General features: G+C 32.1%; 2 protein-coding genes and 1 long non-coding RNA gene across 3 annotated transcripts; 2 read left to right on the forward strand and 1 right to left on the reverse strand.

The window, feature by feature from the left end:
- Positions 1-3,866: 3,866 nt before the first annotated feature.
- Positions 3,867-5,372, forward strand: LOC108472569 (transcription repressor MYB5-like). The gene is made up of 2 exons (XM_017774115.2): positions 3,867-4,180; positions 4,460-5,372. Exons 1-2 carry the CDS (start codon positions 3,882-3,884, stop codon positions 5,112-5,114), a joined length of 954 nt encoding a protein of 317 aa, XP_017629604.1. The 5' UTR covers positions 3,867-3,881; the 3' UTR covers positions 5,115-5,372.
- Positions 3,867-10,131, reverse strand: LOC128284263 (uncharacterized). Its single transcript, XR_008274653.1, has 3 exons — positions 9,729-10,131; positions 4,734-5,043; positions 3,867-4,166 (listed from the first exon to the last, which is right to left on the reverse strand). It is a non-coding gene; the product is annotated as an uncharacterized LOC128284263 (long non-coding RNA).
- A 7,099-nt stretch (positions 10,132-17,230) lies between these two features.
- On the forward strand, positions 17,231-17,737 carry LOC108471702 (uncharacterized). The gene is made up of 2 exons (XM_017773279.1): positions 17,231-17,394; positions 17,476-17,737. The coding sequence occupies exons 1-2, from the start codon at positions 17,231-17,233 to the stop codon at positions 17,735-17,737; spliced, it is 426 nt and encodes a 141-aa protein (XP_017628768.1).
- Positions 17,738-18,217: the final 480 nt, after the last annotated feature.

Consider the following 18,217-nt stretch of genomic DNA (forward strand, 5'->3'; position numbering starts at 1 on the left):
GCCGATGGAAACATTTACCTAAATCTGAACTGTTGCATAGCTTTATCAGATTCATACATCTCCATCATAGGATAAACTACCAATGTCACCTTTACGTGCCATATTTTAGGATTCACCAAGAATTCGGACGAGATGCATGCTTGAATTCTCGGATCGGAGTACAACATCCATTCAAACTATAGTATAATAATAATTTTAATTATATAGTTACTATTAATTTTAAAATCAACTATGTTAATATTATATAATTGAAATTTTAAAAATACATATCTTCGCTTCCAATCGTTGATCCAATAGGAACCGTATATCTTGAAGCTCCTCTAGTAGTCCCACATAACTCGATCAATGGTTCCACCTATTGAAATAATATGGTAATACAATAATTTAAAATTTAAATAATTTTTATTATGGTAAATATATTATCTAATGAATTTTACATTGTTACGAGTGGGAATGTATAAGGGTAGTTCACTCGATGATGTAAAAATTGCAGTCAGTACAACTAGGGGTAAGCATTCGATCAAGTTGGTCGAATCGAGTAAAAAAAATTCGATTTAATCGAGTTGACGAATCCTATTTTAGCAACCGAATTCAATTTGAATTTTTTCTGAATCGAATCGAATCGAGTTAAAAAAATCCTTATTCAAGTCGAGTTGAGTTAACGAATCCTATTATTTATACTCAATGTTGTGTTTACATGGACTGATTATTTAACTAGTAGACGAAGTACAATATTATTTAACTATATAAACAATATAATGATTTTGCCTTTTAACTTAATGATTAAACATTTATCAAAATGACGTAGTTTTGCCTTTTAACTTTAGAAAAGGTAAACATTTATCAAAACGACGTAGTTTTGTCTTTTAACTTAATGGTTTTGACTTTTAACTTTAGAAAAAGTAAACATTTATCAAAACGACGTAGTTTTGCCCTTTTTTTATTCGGATTTTCGGATAACTCGAATTGTGTAATTCAGATTCGAGTTAAACCGAAAAGTTTGATTTTTTTATTCGAGTTAATCTGAATAACTTAAATAAAAACCGAAAAGTTTGATTTTTTTATTCAAGTTAATCTGAATAACTCAAATAACTCAAACTATTTAATTCAAAATTTGAATTTTTTATCAAATTTTTCGAATCGAATCGAATTTTACTCACCCCTAAGTACCACGCCCTTGGTTGCAATAGGAGCATGCAACTATCGATTTTAATTTTCTATGATTGCATCTCCCTACACATCTCCTAGTACAATGTCGCCAATACAGTTGACCTCGAACTGAGTCCACCTACTTCTCTAAAGTTCATGAGTTTTAGGAATCACCTTAAATGGACAAGATTTTGCAATTTATTTGGCATTAAGAGACCCCTACGTCCGAGTGTGTTGTTCTCTTTCGGCTTCACTCGATTTCGCATTAAGCCCAATAAAATTTCTTTTCAACCAACTCATATCTATCTGGGCTCCATAAATCGTGGCCAGAACCCTCCATAAAAGTTGCTTGCATACATCTCTCCAATTACTAGCGACAATTGATCCAATCACTACCAGCCCATCCATTGATAACCCGAGCTGTAATTGTATGTCTTCGAGTGTGATAGTACACTAGCCGCATGGAAGATGGGATGTGTGTGTCTCGAGTCTCCATCTTTCCACCAACGCACCTATAAGTGCAGGGTCCAATTTACACCCCTACCCATACAAGCCACGTGTAAAAATCTTGCATCTCTCAAGTATGGTTTGACTAAAGACGATGGAGGAGCGAATAGATTGTGAATACACATTTCCAAAATTCGATTTTCCGGCTAATTATAAAAAAAATAAAAATATTAATTTTCAATATAAAAATAAAATATTATATTAAATTAAATTAAATATAATAAAAAATTTCTTACAATTTGCAATTGAACGGTAGAAATGTGTTTGTCATCCAAACAAATTAGAGAATTTGTCATTACTAATTTCAATAAATACAAAAAATCATAATACAATATTAATTAAAAACCCTTAATACAAATTTAATAAAAAATGAGAGTTGAGAGAAGATTAAAAATGCATTGAAAGAGAATTCAGAGTGAATTGAAAAGGTAAGAAATTAAAGGTTTAAATAGGAAAATAAAATAACTAAGAGGAGCTGTTGGAATTTGACCGTTGAGGGTAACTGTTATGAGATAACTATTAGGGAAAAGACGTCTAGCTAATCCAATAAATTTAAAAAAAAAAAAAGACCTAATTCAATAAATTTTCAAATTTTTCAATATTTTTGGATAATTCACCCAAGTCATCTTACCCGTTTTCTTATCCTAAATAAAATTAGGAAAAGAAGAACTGCCTTACCTCAACTTTTTTGTTTGAAGAGTTTGACATGTCATCATGCCGCCGCCCATTCAAATAAAGCAAGTAGTAGTAAAAGCAAAGTCCACAATATGCTAACTGTACTGGAGAGAGAAATTAATTTAATTCAACGTATTTTTATATAAATTATATACGATTTTAGGTTTTACAAATTATACATGTCGTAATTCGTAAATTTAAATATACTAGATTTTAAGTCAATATCTAAAACCAATAGCATTTTTAATAAAATTGATATTTTCAAAATTTTATTCTTTTAATATATTTTAATACATATATCTACTTATAAAATCTAAAATTTTCGCTCCTAATAAACTAAATAATTTAATAATAAACATAAAAATAATTAATTTTATACAATGTGTCATAAAATTAACAAGGCAACGGAAAATCTTTTGTTTTTCCGTATTTAACCTAAAAGGAGATAGAAAATAATACTTCATGAAATGCATATAGCTTGTTGGTTTTCAACGTACGTCTTCAAAATCCATTAACAGACAGTACCATGTTTCCCTAATATATATATATATATATATATATATATATATATATAAATAATTAAAATTTTCATATTAAATATCGACTATTATACTATATATAGAAAAAGTTTACTATAATACTAAGGAATCAATAAAGTATTACTTTCTTAAATAAGTATTTTTATATTATGGTATCTAATTCAATTTTTTCATCAAAATAAACCTTTATTAAATTAAACAATTTATTTAAAATTTTATTTTATCTATAAATTATCAATTAATTATATTTATTCTAATATAAATTAAAAATTTAAGTGTTTATTAAAATTAAATAAAAATATAAAAAATACATAAAAGAAATATCTTAAAAAAAACATAATTACATAGATAATAATAATTACAATCAAAATCAACATTACAAATTTCAGTTAAATTAATAACCGAGATGGCTCTAGGATACAAAATCCTTACATAATTTAGGTAAAATAAAACTTGAGACTGAATGAAAAAATAATATAAAATGAATAACATATATTACAACATTATAAACTTCTAGAGATATAAAATTAATATTCTATACTCATCCAAAAAAAATTTACATAATAAGCAGAGTTTAATAAAACACATGAAGATATTTCACTCTAATTTTAATTTCCGAAATAATTTCTCTTTTCTCCGTAGATTCAACGATTTTTAATATTTTGGAAAATAAATTGAATTAGAAAAACATACTAAATAAATTGGATAAGAAAATATATGAAATATGAATATAAAATTATTTTTATTTTCAAAAATTAATGAGATGTTATTATTTGATTGGTTGTAACAATTTTAATTCCTACCTGGTTTCGCTTAAAATATTCGTATATAGTCTGAGGCTATCTCTTACTCTTTCCTCTTTCAGCACGTTTTATCTTTCCTCATTTCGGTTCCTATCCTATAAAAACCTAAACTTTTGATACCTTCCATTTCCCAGCAAAATAACCAATCCAAAAAGAATCCCCCAAAGCAAAAACTCAGGAAAAAGGATCATATATAGTTGAAGAAATCATGAAGAACCCAAGTTTAGTCGGTAATTCAACAAGCAGCAAGGGTACTCCTTGTTGCAGCAAAGTTGGGATAAAGAGAGGACCATGGACGCCCGAAGAAGATGAAGTGTTAGCCAACTACATCAAAAGGGAAGGCGAAGGACGATGGCGGACTTTGCCTAAACGAGCTGGTTTGCTTCGATGCGGTAAGAGTTGTCGTCTCCGGTGGATGAATTATCTCCGACCCTCTGTTAAACGAGGTCGTATTGCTCCCGATGAAGAAGATCTCATTCTTCGCCTTCATCGCCTGCTCGGTAACAGGTACCCAGATTATCAATATTAATTCATATATATCCAACATTGAACAACAAACAGTGTTTTCTCTGCTTTTTCTAATGATTAGGGTAAGAACGTGCAGAAATAGATCGAATTTTTGTTTGGGTTTTGTGTTTTACACGTTATTACATCGGGGATCATGTTTAAAATCATTGATAAGAAGCTAAATTTAAGGTTTTTTTGTTCATTTCTGTAGGGTTTTTTTTAAAATACTGTATAGTCTCTTATTTAGGGTTCTTACTTGTTCCATTTTGAATCTTGCAGGTGGTCACTGATAGCTGGTAGGATTCCAGGGCGTACAGATAATGAAATAAAGAACTACTGGAATACCCATCTAAGCAAGAAGCTGATCAGCCAAGGAATAGATCCAAGAACCCATAAACCATTGAACCTTATTACCCATAAATCGCCACAGATTAATCATGATCATGTTCCAAAATCAAACCCTAGCCCCCCTATCCCTAATCCTTCTGTATTAGCATCAAAAACCATTACAATTAAAACTACAAACACTACCAAAGATGGTACACCGACTAACCTGGAACATGGGTATCAGCAGCAATCTCAAAACCAACAGGTTGATAAGAGCATGGAGAAATGGAAGAACACTGAAAGTGCAACTCTTATCATGGCGGAACCAAGCAGCCATGGAAACGAAGGGGATCATATGGAAAATTGCAATGAAGATATGTTCTCCTCGTTTCTAGATTCATTGATTAATGAAAACTTGCTTGTTAATCAACACCCAGAAGAGCAGCAACCTAATAATTTGGTGGCACCGGCGGCAGCAGCCGCAGAATCTTCTCAGAACTTGTGTCATGGCGACATGTGGGAAACCGAACTCATATCTGCAATGGTTGGTTTTGGGAATGAGCCAAACTCTTTCAACAATCATTATCATTATCTGCATCAACTTTAGCAGATCAAACTGCAAATTTATATGCATATTGAAATTAGATGTTTTTAGATTTTCTACGTTTGTTTGTATTTATTTTCCCTTTTTCTTTCTTTCATTGCTCGGTTGTGTTACTGTTTTGTACTCATTTTATTTGTATGCTTGCCCCTACAATGAAAGTTTGTAGTTTTATTCGTAGTGTCTATTAAAATGTATCAATCCCTAAATCTGTAATTTCCTACAGAAATTAATGAAATTATTGAAGCAAAAGGTTGAGTATTACTTCCTATGAGTTGGCTCAATATTCCACTGCTATTTCTTCCCCCCTCTCTGAATATATGTAATATGTATACGTAATGTGCATGTGTGTGTGTGTGTGTAAATTCCAACTAATACAAAGAAATAGAATGTCTAGATTGTGTGAAAGACTCTATTTTGAGGAGCTCACCATCTATAGACTGCTCCATTGTTTTTGTTGTATGATACTACATGTTTGGTTTCTTTTAATATATATAAAAGGGATTATATCTTGGGAATAAGAATATATAATTGTTATTGTAAATGAGATTCAGACTCCAAATATATTATGAATCGATTTAAGTCTTAAGTTGGACATATTTTTTACATTGATTTGCTCATTCAAGATTTATCAAATATATATATATATAACTACGTATTAGATTTTCCCAACTATATGCTAGCGGAGACAATAAATTGAACTCATGCATGCTCCATACAAAATTACACAATGTTAACATTATTATATCATGCATAGACTAAGTTATTGGATGAAATGAGTTTTTCTTTTTAATGTTATTTTGCATGTAAATAATTTCTTTATATGTGTTATCGAAATTAGCATTAATTACTTTTTGTTTCCTTTTTTAACTTTTATTCCATAATCTAGAGGTGATTACTTGAGAGAGAGAAATCATGTTTTCTGAATGTTTAAGATATTAGTTATTTTAATTTTAATATATTTTTTCTAAGAAATAAAATTTTAAAATTTGTAATTCACAAAATCATTCATGGTTTTAGAGTGGAAATTATGTAAAACTAAGAGTAATTTGGGCATATTCATGGTTTTTAAAATTTGGTTCAAACGTTACATAAGTCTTTAAGATTGGAAGAAGAATCGACATGTATTCTAAAAGACAAGAGTTCTCCCTCTTAGCGACATTTCACTTGGAAAGTGACGTTGAAAATCTGCCTTTCTTGTAGTCATTTAGCAGCTTAGATATCCGTATAGAATAAGATGGGGGAGAATAATAAGGTGAAATTCGCTAACCAGTTGCATGGTTGATTCCCAAAATTTTGCAAGCAAATATCAAAGAGCTGTTAGGAGTAGAGAAAACTCAAAATGTTATATAGGTATTAGCTACCGCCATCTTGCAATGATCCACAGACATATACACTGTATAGTTTAAGGGATAGAAGAATTTAATTAGAAATATGTGATTGATCGATTTGACTATTAATAAATGTTAATTTGGTTGATAGAAGTTGACACATAACATAATACGTGGGCATATATTTTTTAAAATTAGTAAAATGTACATTCAAAAATAAACTTAGATAAATAGATGTCTAAATTCATTTATCTTAGTTCATTTTGAATATGGTTAAGAATATTATAAAAATTATAAAAGTAAATTAAAAATATATAAAAATAATGTAAAATAATCGATTACATGTATGATAGGATAAAAAATATCATGCGTCATTTATGGCAAATATGTATAGTCAAATTTGACTTTCCATCTACTTTGAGGAAAAGAAAATTCATCTTCTCATCTCTGCCACTCTTTATCCCACTCCACCACCACCCTTATATGCATCATCACTGAAACCCAAAAATTAAGCCTAAAAGACCCACCAATTGAATTTGTTAAGCTTTCGGTTACTGAAAATTAATTCTTTTATATACTCATTGTATTTATATTTCTTATGAAAATCAACATCAACATCTCTTTTATTTATTTATTATTATTTGATCACTGAAAATGATCAAATAATATTCATTTTAGTATAGATTTATATAAATTTGGACATTCTTTTATTTAAATTCATTTTTAATGTGTAATTTTTTAAAAATTAAATATTTTACCATATGATATGTCATGTGCAAATTTTATTAGTCACATTAGTGTCCGTAACTACACTTTTTATTAATAGAAAGATATAATTTCTAATAGTATTATTTTAATATTTAATATTCTAAAAAGTCTTTAAATTAATAGGGTGTGTTGAATTGAGCCCTTAAACTTGTATTTAACCATTTGATTTTTACTCAGCCTTTGATTTATTTGTTTAATTATTTAATATATGTTATAGCATTTTAATAAATTAAAAAAAATAGTAAACAACATTAGAGGAAAGAGTATCAATTTACTTGCGTGGAAGCAAGAGAAGGGAGGGAAGGATGAGAAAGGCAACTATTTTTTTAGTACCTTTACTTAAAGTATGCTGACAAACCAATCATAAAAAAAAAAAAAAAAAAGGCAAGTTGTGGCTAATTACCACTACATAATTAAGACTCGGAACATAAAGTAAAACATGTTTGTGTCATGTTTCATCAACAAACTAATTCATACATAATCATAATAATTATGTTTCCGCCATATAAAAAATACGTTAAACTCCCACAAGGCAAAAATTGATATTTTCAATTTAAAATTATTAAAAATAATTTATACAAAATTATAATTAAAATAATTGAAATTTACAAAAATTATAAAAAGTAAAAACAATATTAAAAAGTTATTGAAAATATTAAAAAGTAGAAAATTAAAATAACTAGATAAATTTAAAGATATATATATATATATATAGTCTCTGTTGTCATTTTATTTGGCATATCAACCCATTTCCCAACCTTAATTTGCATCTCAAAACTCCCTTGCTACTTTGGGGAGGTCCATGATGGATCAACACAATAAATAGCTTTAGGGATTAAATAATTTTTTTTGTAATTTTAATAGGTATTGTACTGTTAACAATGGTTAGTGTGTAAATAAAAATGATTTTATAATTTTTTCATATATTTTTTTATAGTTTCTATGCTTTTTTAGTATTTTGTAAATTTTAATAATTTTATAGAGTTTCTTATTTTTTCATAATTTTTTTGTTTTTCGTAATTTATATATTTTTTGTTATTTGAATTTTTTAATATATTTCTACAATTTTCTTTATTTTTATAACTTTTTAATTTTTATATATATTTTTATTTTAAATAGAAAATATCAATTTTGTCACGTAGCACAATCTTAGCATGACGTACACATAGTGAAAATAACCCAAAAATAGATAAAATAGTAGTTATTAATCTTTAACAATTGACCATTGACTTTAATAATAAGAAAAGCTTAATTAATGGAAAATCTAATGTTTAAGAGCTCATTGAGTACTTTCTTTTTTTTTCAATGGCTTAATTGATTTTTCCTTTAGTTTAAAATATTTTAATAGCTAGGACAAGTTGCATCCTATTAAAAAACAGTAAATTAAATCTAGCAAATGAATCAATTAATAAATTAATATATAATTAAAAATTAATATAAAATTAAATTAAATTTAAATATTGACAAGATTTAAACTTGATATATATTTTAAAATTTTAGAAATCGTTTCGTAACCATAATCTTGATATGTATATGTAATTTTATTTAGAAAAAAAAATGACAAGTTTAAAATTGAAGCAGCTAGTGATGATGAGGACCAAAGCAAACACTAAAGGTAGCAATACGACCACAAGTGTAGTAGGTTAGGTGGGTGGAGAAGGCAAGACTGGCAGGTGAATTTTAAGAAGTTGGTGGGCGGCATACATGCATGCCCAATGCCCCACCATTTTTGTGGACATCTATTCATCCGATACTTGGTTACTTCCATGTGGACCTTTTTGGGCTTGGGGTTTAATGTGATAGCCCTACGACACGTTTTTTGGAATTTTTAAGATTTCGTACATAGTTTATGCATAAATCCATAATATTTTTCAATTCTATAGAATAGTGAAAGGGGTCGGAAAAACTGAAAGGAAGTGTGAGCGACGGCCAACCGGTAGCCGCCCGCTCCAGCAGGGAAAAAGAGCTCCAAGCTTCTTCCACAAAAGGTTTTTCTCAACAAATCTACTTAGGTATCAAACATACACCCATCTTATTATTGGTACGTTCTCAAGAGATTTTTGACAAATGAAAATATTATTATTTTATATATATATATATATATATATATATATTTTGCATTTAATTACTTTTAGTACTGAATGCAATAAAAAATTACTAATAGTGGTGCAATATCACAATGGTACTTTATTTCTTTAAGTATCACTGCAAACTTATTAACATTTTCCTAAAAATATGTTGATAGAATAATCATATACCATTAGATAAATAAGATAAAAAATGCACACATATATATGAAAATTATTGGCATTGTGATTTTTCTTTATATTATAATAAGAACTATTCACAGTAGCAAAATAAATAGTCTAAATGGAAAAGAATTATATATGATAAAAGTTAGAAAGTTGAGGATATACAAATTAAGAGCGAGCTTTTCACTATCACCATAACATTTATTTTCAAAGGAAAAAAGCATACAAGGAATTGTATATGGGTGTGTGAGATTGCCTATCAAACTAACCTGGAGAAATGAAGCTTTCTATCAATGCTGTTTCCGCCGATCGTCGGAGCTGTACTGATAAGCATCGGACCTCTCCTATCAATTCCAAGTTACAACTATTTTCCTAGTGGGAGGGGAAAATGCATGGAAAGATGGTAAGATACAAAAATCAGAAAGCAGCCAAAGATTATATTTTGAGTTGCAACCGGTTATAAATAGAAAAAGAAGAAACCCCAGGAAAATTGGAGGTGAAATGTGTTATGATTTTCTCGTGAAGGCGCATGAGGGTTAGATTTACGGACTTCAACAACCAAACCCTTAGACCACCCTGCATGCTTCCCTGCCTCAACCTACCCTTCTCCTTTTCCAACCCCCCCTCGCATGCTGCCTACCATTTTAATGGAGGCTAATTACCGACTTATATTAATGTTAATAATTATGTACTGCAAATTTTCTGGAAATTAAGAAGACTAGAAGCAATAAAGAAGCAAATGGTTTGTGATCCCGAATAAAATTATGCGAATGAACTGTAGCTTGTTTTAGAAAGACAGGTGGCTTACGGCGATGGTTGCTGCAGTTTTGTCAGTATGCATGGTTGATGAGGACTGAAGTTGTTTTTAATAACAAATTGTCTTTAATATAAGAATATAACTTGTATATTTATGGTGAAATCAAGATAATTATGTTGGATTCAGGCGATCAAAAACTAAGATATGTTTATGGAATCAGAAGGGTGGCATACTGGCATTACCCTAATGCAGAATCGATATTAGTTCCTCAGATTAAAAATAACAGTTTAACTGTTGAGAAGTTAGAGAGAGAATATTAAGAATCAACTTTCGTCTATCTCCTCTCAGTTAACTTAAAAGTGATGACATTATATATCTAAATTGTAAACTATAACTACTTACAAACTGATTAACTATTTTTATAAACTAACAGCTAACCACTGCTACTAATTTCTAACTAATTACAGTTTCTTTCTTCAACACTCCCCCTCAAGTTGGTGGTTGAAATATGTTTTTAACCACCAATTTACTCATCAAGTAATTATGCTGTTGAATTCCCAAGGCCTTGGTCAGGATACCTGCAATCTGATCTGTTGAAGATACATGTTCTGTTTGTATCAATCTCGCTTGTACCTTCTCTCGAACAAAGTGGGGATCTATTTCAATGAGTTTAGTTTCTTTCATGGAATACAAGATTGGCAGCTATCTGAATGGTTGACTTACTGTCGCTGAAAAGTTTAACTGGAGTTACATTCTTTATTTCTAGTTTTTCCAATAGTCCAGTTAACATTTCTGCTACTATCATAGCCATGCTTCTATATTCAGCTTTAGCTGATGATCGTGCAACAGTGTTCTGCGTCTTTGACTTTCAAGATACCAAAGAATCTCCTAATTTAATGCAAAAACTTGTCACTGAACTTCTCGACATTGAGCATGAAGCCCAATCTAATCACAATAGGCCACCATTTGGATATCCTTTGAAGCTTTGAATAACAAGCCTTGCCCTGGTTCTTTCTTCACATATCTCGCAACTCTCAATGCTGCTTCAAGATGTGAATTCTTAGGCTGCTGCATAAATTGACTCAAATGTTGCACTGCATAAGTAATGTTTGACCTGGTATGAGTCAAATAAAGCAATCTTCTAATAATCTCTGATAAATTGTCTTGTCTTCAATTAGGGAATCACCAGAATTCTACTGTAGTGTTTCATCAAACTCAACTATAGTAAGCTTTAAATTATGTTCTAGAGAAGTTGGAGCAGGCTTAGCTCCTCCTAATCCTGCATCTTCAATAAGCTCCATGGCATATTTCCTCTAATTCAACAAAATTCCCTCTTTTGATCTTAGAACTTCGAATCCAAGAAAATACTTCAATTTTCCCACGTCTTTCATTTTAAAGTTCTGATTTAATATGCCTTTCAACTTAGCAATCATCCCTTCGTTATTCCTAGTGATCATTAAATCATCCACATCTATCAACATGACTAATAAACTGTTACCCTTCCCTTTTGCCAGTTGGAGTAGATAGCCCCAAGTAGTTGTCTAAGTCCCATGGTAATCCCTTTATTAAGCCATTGCTAATCCATTTTTAAGGGTTGAACATAGAGTAATCAAAATTACTCTGTTGAAATCCAGCAACTAGTAATGCCTCAGTTAGCTTCATGTTCCATTGCCTAGATGCCTACTTTAAACTATATAGACTTTTGCAGCAAACATACTTTGTTCTCCCCCTGGCTACAAAATCTTTGAGGTAGCTTCATGTAGACTTCCTCAACTAAATCACCTTGTAAAAAAGCATTGTAGACATCCATTGATATAAAAGCCAGTAAAAAAACTGTAGCAAGGGTAAGGAGAGGTCGAACAGTAACCAATTTGGCCACTGGAGAGAAGGTTTTTGTGTAGCCAATACCTTCTCTTTAATTGTATCCTTTAGCAATAAGACGTGCTTTGAGTCTTTTAACAGCACCAGAGGCCATGTATTTAATCTTATAAACCCATTTGCAGCCAATGAGAGTTTTACCAGGGGCAAAGATACTATAGACCATGTATGATTATTTCCCAAAGCTTGAATCTCCTCTTTCTTAGCTTGAACCCATAAGGGATTTGTTATGGCTTCAGTATATGTGTGTGGTTCAACAAGTGTGGATGTAGAAGATAAGTAATCTTGAGTGTGTTTAGGTAATTGAGAATATGAAAGATGATGAAAATTTGGGTATTGACCTGGAAGGATGAAGGATTGGCAGGAATACACATAATCATTCAACCAATGGGGTGGTCAAGATACTTTAGTAGACTTTTTAACTTCTGAAGGATTTTGTGACTAAGATTGTAACTGGATTTGTGAAGACTGACTTTGTGGTGACCGATGTGAAGACTGACTTTGGGGAAGGGTACTTGTTGAGACAGGAGAATATGGAAAAGAAGATAATTGTGAAGGTTGAGGTGAAGATTGAGGAGTGAGAGCTAAAAATTCATCATCAGAAATTTGTGGTTCAGAGAGAAAGAAACTGGAAATAAGATCTTGAGGAAATTGGAATGGAAAAATGGTCTCATGAAAAATAACATCCCTATTGACAAAAAAAGATTTGGTTTGTAGATTAAAGAGATTGTAACCTTTTTGAGTAACCCATGAAAACAAAAGGTATAGCCTTAGGAGAAAACTTGTAACACCCCGTACCCGAGTCCGTTACCGGAATCGGACACAAGGTGCACACAGACTTAACTATTTTCACAGTCCATTTAGAAATTTCCAGACTAGCTGGTCACTACGTCACTGTCGCCTTAAAAATCATATCTTGAGTTTCAAAGCTCGAAAATTTGTTTCGTAATTTTTCCCTGAAACTAGACTCATATGTCCATCTACAGATTTTTTCTAGAATTTTTGGTCGATCCAATTAGTACAGTTTATTAGTTAAAGTCTCCCCTATCCTAGGGTTCGACTACACTGACCTTCGTGCGTTACGAATTGAATATCTCCTTGTACAGGGTTTTAATACTGATGTCGTTTGTTTCTATAGAAACTAGACTCAGAGAGGAATCTATACATATATGGCATGACTCATAATTATCTCTGGTTAATTTACAATGAATTTCCAAAGTCGGAACAGGGGATCCAGAAACCGTTCTGGCCCTGTTTCACGAGAACTTTAATATCTCTTAACATATAACTCATATGACCGTTTCGTTTCTTCCACATGAAAGTAGATTCATCAAAGTTCATTTACATAATTTATTCACTATTTAATACCATTCCTACTATTTTTAGTGATTTTTCACATCCACATCACTGCTGCTGTCAGCATCTGCCTTTAAGGTAGGCTTTACCTATTTCATGATTTCCATGATTCAATTGGCCCTTTTTGCATACATAGCACAAAGTGTGATCATGATTAACCATTCCAATGGCTAATCGTTCAAAATAATTCCATACCTCATAATGATCAACATACAAACGATTATAGTACTATGCTAAAAACGTATATAAGCCATTTTCGCATGGCTATCCAAGTTTACACAAAACCGAAAGGTACATGACCTACAACAAAAGGGCAGTCCTATACATGCCATTTCAAAGTTCAACCAAAATTGTACCAAAATGGGGGCTTTGATAGTGTGGATGACTTCGACTTCGATGATCCCGAATCCGATAGCTAACGAGCAAAATCTATAAAACAGAGAAACAGAGAAGACGGAGTAAGCAATTTATGCTTAGTAAGTTTAAGCAAGAGATTCCAGCACAACAAAAGCGTAGCATTCATAAAGCTAACGGATAATTTCATATGCACAAATTCTCAATATCATACTCATATCACATTCCAACCCCTATGTTCATACATAAGGGATCATCTTAGCCAAATACTGAAACCCATTACTCGATTGAGCGAATATTATTCAAGGAATCAACTAATTCAAGCACATACGAACATACCTCATTGCTGGAATTTTTCAAGCGTATTAACTGAAAATTTTATAGCAAGATCGCTCATTCTCGAATCACGTACCTTCGGAATTTAACCGGATATAACGACTCGCTCAAATGCCTTCGGGACGAAGCCCGGTTATAGTGACTCGCACGAATGCCTTCGGGACTTAACCCGGGTTTAGTAACTTGCACAAATGCCTTCGGGCTTAGCCCGGATTTATTAACTCACACGAATGCCTTCGGATCCTAGTCCGGATATAGTCACTTAGCACAAAGCCTTCGGGACTTAGCCCGGACATCATTCGAATAACCGAGCACAATTATCAATAAATTATGACACATTCGTATTTCATTTTCATTAGCAAAACTCAAACACAAGGCACTATTCACACTTGAAATTTCGGCTCAATAGCCACACACAAAGAGCATGATTTTAATTTGCTTTAAACATGATCTAATCAATTCAGAACTTAAGCTCTATTACTCAAGTACTTACCTTGGATGTTGTCGAGCGATTTCGACGGCTACTCGACTACTTTTTCCTTCCCTTTATCGGATTTAGCTCCCCTTTGCTCTTGAGCTTAATTTGACAAATAAATTGATTTAATCATTTGAGCATCGAAAGAGGAATTCAAGGTACTTAGCCAATATATATACTCATTAGGCATCAAAGTCGCATATGTACGAATCATGAATTGAACTCAACACATTAGTTAATATTCCTCTTAGCGAATTTTCTAAGCCAAAATAGGCATCAATATGCTTGCCTCTAACCGAATGCATGCACACCAATTTCCCCTCATGTGGCGAATATGCATGTCCATGTTGAGGCCAATTATACACTTATTACCACACAAAAACAGCATACATTTTACTAACTAATGCATTCCATATTGTAACTCAATACACATCTATCATTTCCTTCATAACCAAACATCATCATAAGTAAGTATATACCTTGAGATAGTATATATATGTCATACCAATACATCATGCTCAAACATATATACATATATATATGCTAGAGCCGAATCTCAAGTTGATTGTAACTAAACATGAACATGATTTGAAACACAAATCTTACTTTCCATGCAATGAGCATAAATCACACTTATGGATGTACCATGGCGAATACATCACGACACCATAATTTTGGTCATGATTACACAAAGAACTTAGTATCTCATTCAAAAATGCTTAAAGAAAATCTAAGAGTCCTCAATCCACCATCACATGTATCATCATCAAGCTTCATATTTAACATGCAATGGCATTAACTCAAAATCCACCTTGGCCAAATACCATCCCCATGATATAACAAAGATTTGAACCATGGGCTAATAAGAACATCAAGTTAGCAACCAAAAACATGCATGAATCTCATGGCACAACATCAAACATACCTTAATCTTGATGCAAGTATAGCCAAACCCCTTCCTAATCCTCTTCCAAACCAAGCATGAAGCAAAACTCCTTCCTTATCCTTAGTATTTTCGGCCAAAAATAGAGTGAAATGGATGAACAAATTTTTTTTGTTTTCTTTCCTACCTACACGGCAATGGGGAGGGAGAGAAGCCTTCACACACACATTTTTTTTTTTATTCCATACTCCTTATTTTATTCATTCCAACATAACCCACTTACCAAACATGTTTCATGACATGATTTTGCCCATAATTCCTTGTCATGGCCGGCCACTAGCTATTGGGGGAAATTTGACATGCAAGTCCATTGTTTTGCATGCATGCTTTAATTAGTCATCACACATTTCCCCATCATACTTTCAAAGTTTACTACTAGGTCTTTTCTAGTGAAATTCACATTTATAGCTCTAAATCAAAACATCAAAAATGTCACACATGAGTTAACACATATTATAGGAAATAAAATAAATATTAAATTATTTTTATGCCTCGGTTTTATGGTCCCGAAACCACATTCCGACTAGGGTCGTTTTAAGGCTGTCACAAAACTTTTCATGATAATTAGGACAAGTAGCATAAAAAAGGTAGCCAAATACTCTAAAATGAGAAAAAGTAGGTTTTTTGTTATAAAGTATAGCAAAAGGTGCTTTCCAGTTTAAGACAGAAGAGAGAAATGTATTAAGAAAGTAACAAGTAGTTTTAACACACTCCCCGAAAAACTTAATAGGCACTTTGGACTGAAATTGAATGGCCCTAGAAATTTCTAACAAATGTTTATGTTTTCTTTTTGTTACCCCATTTTGCTGAGAAGTAGAGATATAGCTACTTTGATGAACAATTCCTAAGGAAAAAAATAACTTTGAACAAGCTATATTGAATAATTCAGTCTCATTATCACTGCGTAAATACTTAATAGTTGTAGAAAAATGGTTTTGGACAAGGATAAAGAAATTTTTTTAGATGAAGAATTGTGTCAAATTTCAATCCTAACAAGTATACCCAAGTCATCCTATTGTAATCATCAACTATAGTAAGAACGGAAAGATGACCACTATGTGTAGAGATTCTATATGGTCCCTACAAATCAATATGAACCAGTCCAAAAGGTGAAAAAGACCTAGTGTTGAGCATTGGTCTGCAATGCAACAAGTGACTAACAGCAGCAATTTACCAAGCAGACTAAAATCGAAGCAGAGCCAAGAGCAGCAGTAGTGTTTTGTTTTGGTCTAGTTCAAATGTAACTTGTTTTAGTTAACTTGTAATTTGTAATATTTTGTTATATGAGTTAGTAAGATTAGTTTTGATTTGTACTTGATGTAATAGCTAACATGTCAGCTATTTCTTTTGTGTGTAAGTTTTAGTTTTGAATTTGTCATGTATTAGTGGGAGTAGTTAATTCATTAGGTAACTATCACATGTTTTGTAACCTATTTATATTATCAATTATAATGAAATACATGAATCTTTTTTCAGTTATTTTTTGGATCAATTTCCTCTTCAGTTTCGTTTTGTTTTCAATTTGTTCCTGCTTGCCTTTATTTGTTGTTAATGTTCCAACAAATGGTAATCAGAGCCTGTCATCTTTGAGGGCCTCAGTTGTTGGATGTTTTTTGAAAAAACAAAATCTTGAGAAGAAAGAAATTGAATCTGTTGAGTTTGTTTCAGCAAAATGAGCTTTACTCCACCTCCACCACCAGTGTTCACAGGAGAAAATTATCACATTTGGGTGGTAAAAATGAAGACATATCTCCAGGCACAAGATTTGTGGAATGTAGTAGAGAATGATGCTGAACCACCTCCATTGAGGGCCAATCCCACGATTGCTCAAATAAGGTAGTACAGTGAAGAGAGCACTAAGAAACATAAAGTTTTAGCTTTCTTGCAGAATGATGTGCCTGATGTTATCTTTACCAGGATAATGGCTTGCAATTCACCTAAGCAAGCATGGGAGAAGCTGAAGGAGGAGTTCATGGGTTCAGACAAAACAAAGCAGCAACAGTTGATCAATCTCAGGAAAGATTTTGAAAATTTGAAGATGAAAGAGTCAGAGACTATAAAGCAGTACTCAGATAGGATCATGGCTACTGTCAACAGTATAAGGCTCCTTGGAGAAGACTTTAGTGAAAGTAGAGTTGTTGAAAAAGTCATCACTACTTTTCCTGAGAAGTTTGAGTAAAAAATTTCATTACTTAAGGACTCGAGAGACTTGTCAATCATCTCACTATCTAAGCTGATAAACTCCTTGTATACACTTGAGCAAAGGAGGGCCAACGAGTCAACGGGTAGGAAGAGTATTCTGAAGGAGCTTTCCAAGTAAAGGCCAAAGAAGGCTCAGGTTCAAGCCACAAAGGGAAGAAGCTTTGGCTCAATAAAAGGGAGAAACCAAGGAGGGATGTAGGCAAGAAGAGGTTCCCACCATGCATTTATTGCAAGAAGACCACACATTTGGAGAAATATTGTTGGTACAAGCCAGACATCTAGTGCAGAAGCTACAAACAGCTTGGCCATGTTGAGAAGGTGTGTAAGAACAAAGGGAAGGCACTAGCTTAGCAACAAATTCAAGCTCAGGTTACTGAGGATCTTCAAGCTCAAGAGGAGCATGTTTTCACAGCCTCCTATTTTGCATCCTCAAGTAAAGTCAGAAGTAATTGGTTAG

This window comes from Gossypium arboreum, chromosome 11, assembly GCF_025698485.1.
Source record: "Gossypium arboreum isolate Shixiya-1 chromosome 11, ASM2569848v2, whole genome shotgun sequence".
Taxonomy (NCBI): Eukaryota; Viridiplantae; Streptophyta; class Magnoliopsida; order Malvales; family Malvaceae; genus Gossypium; species Gossypium arboreum.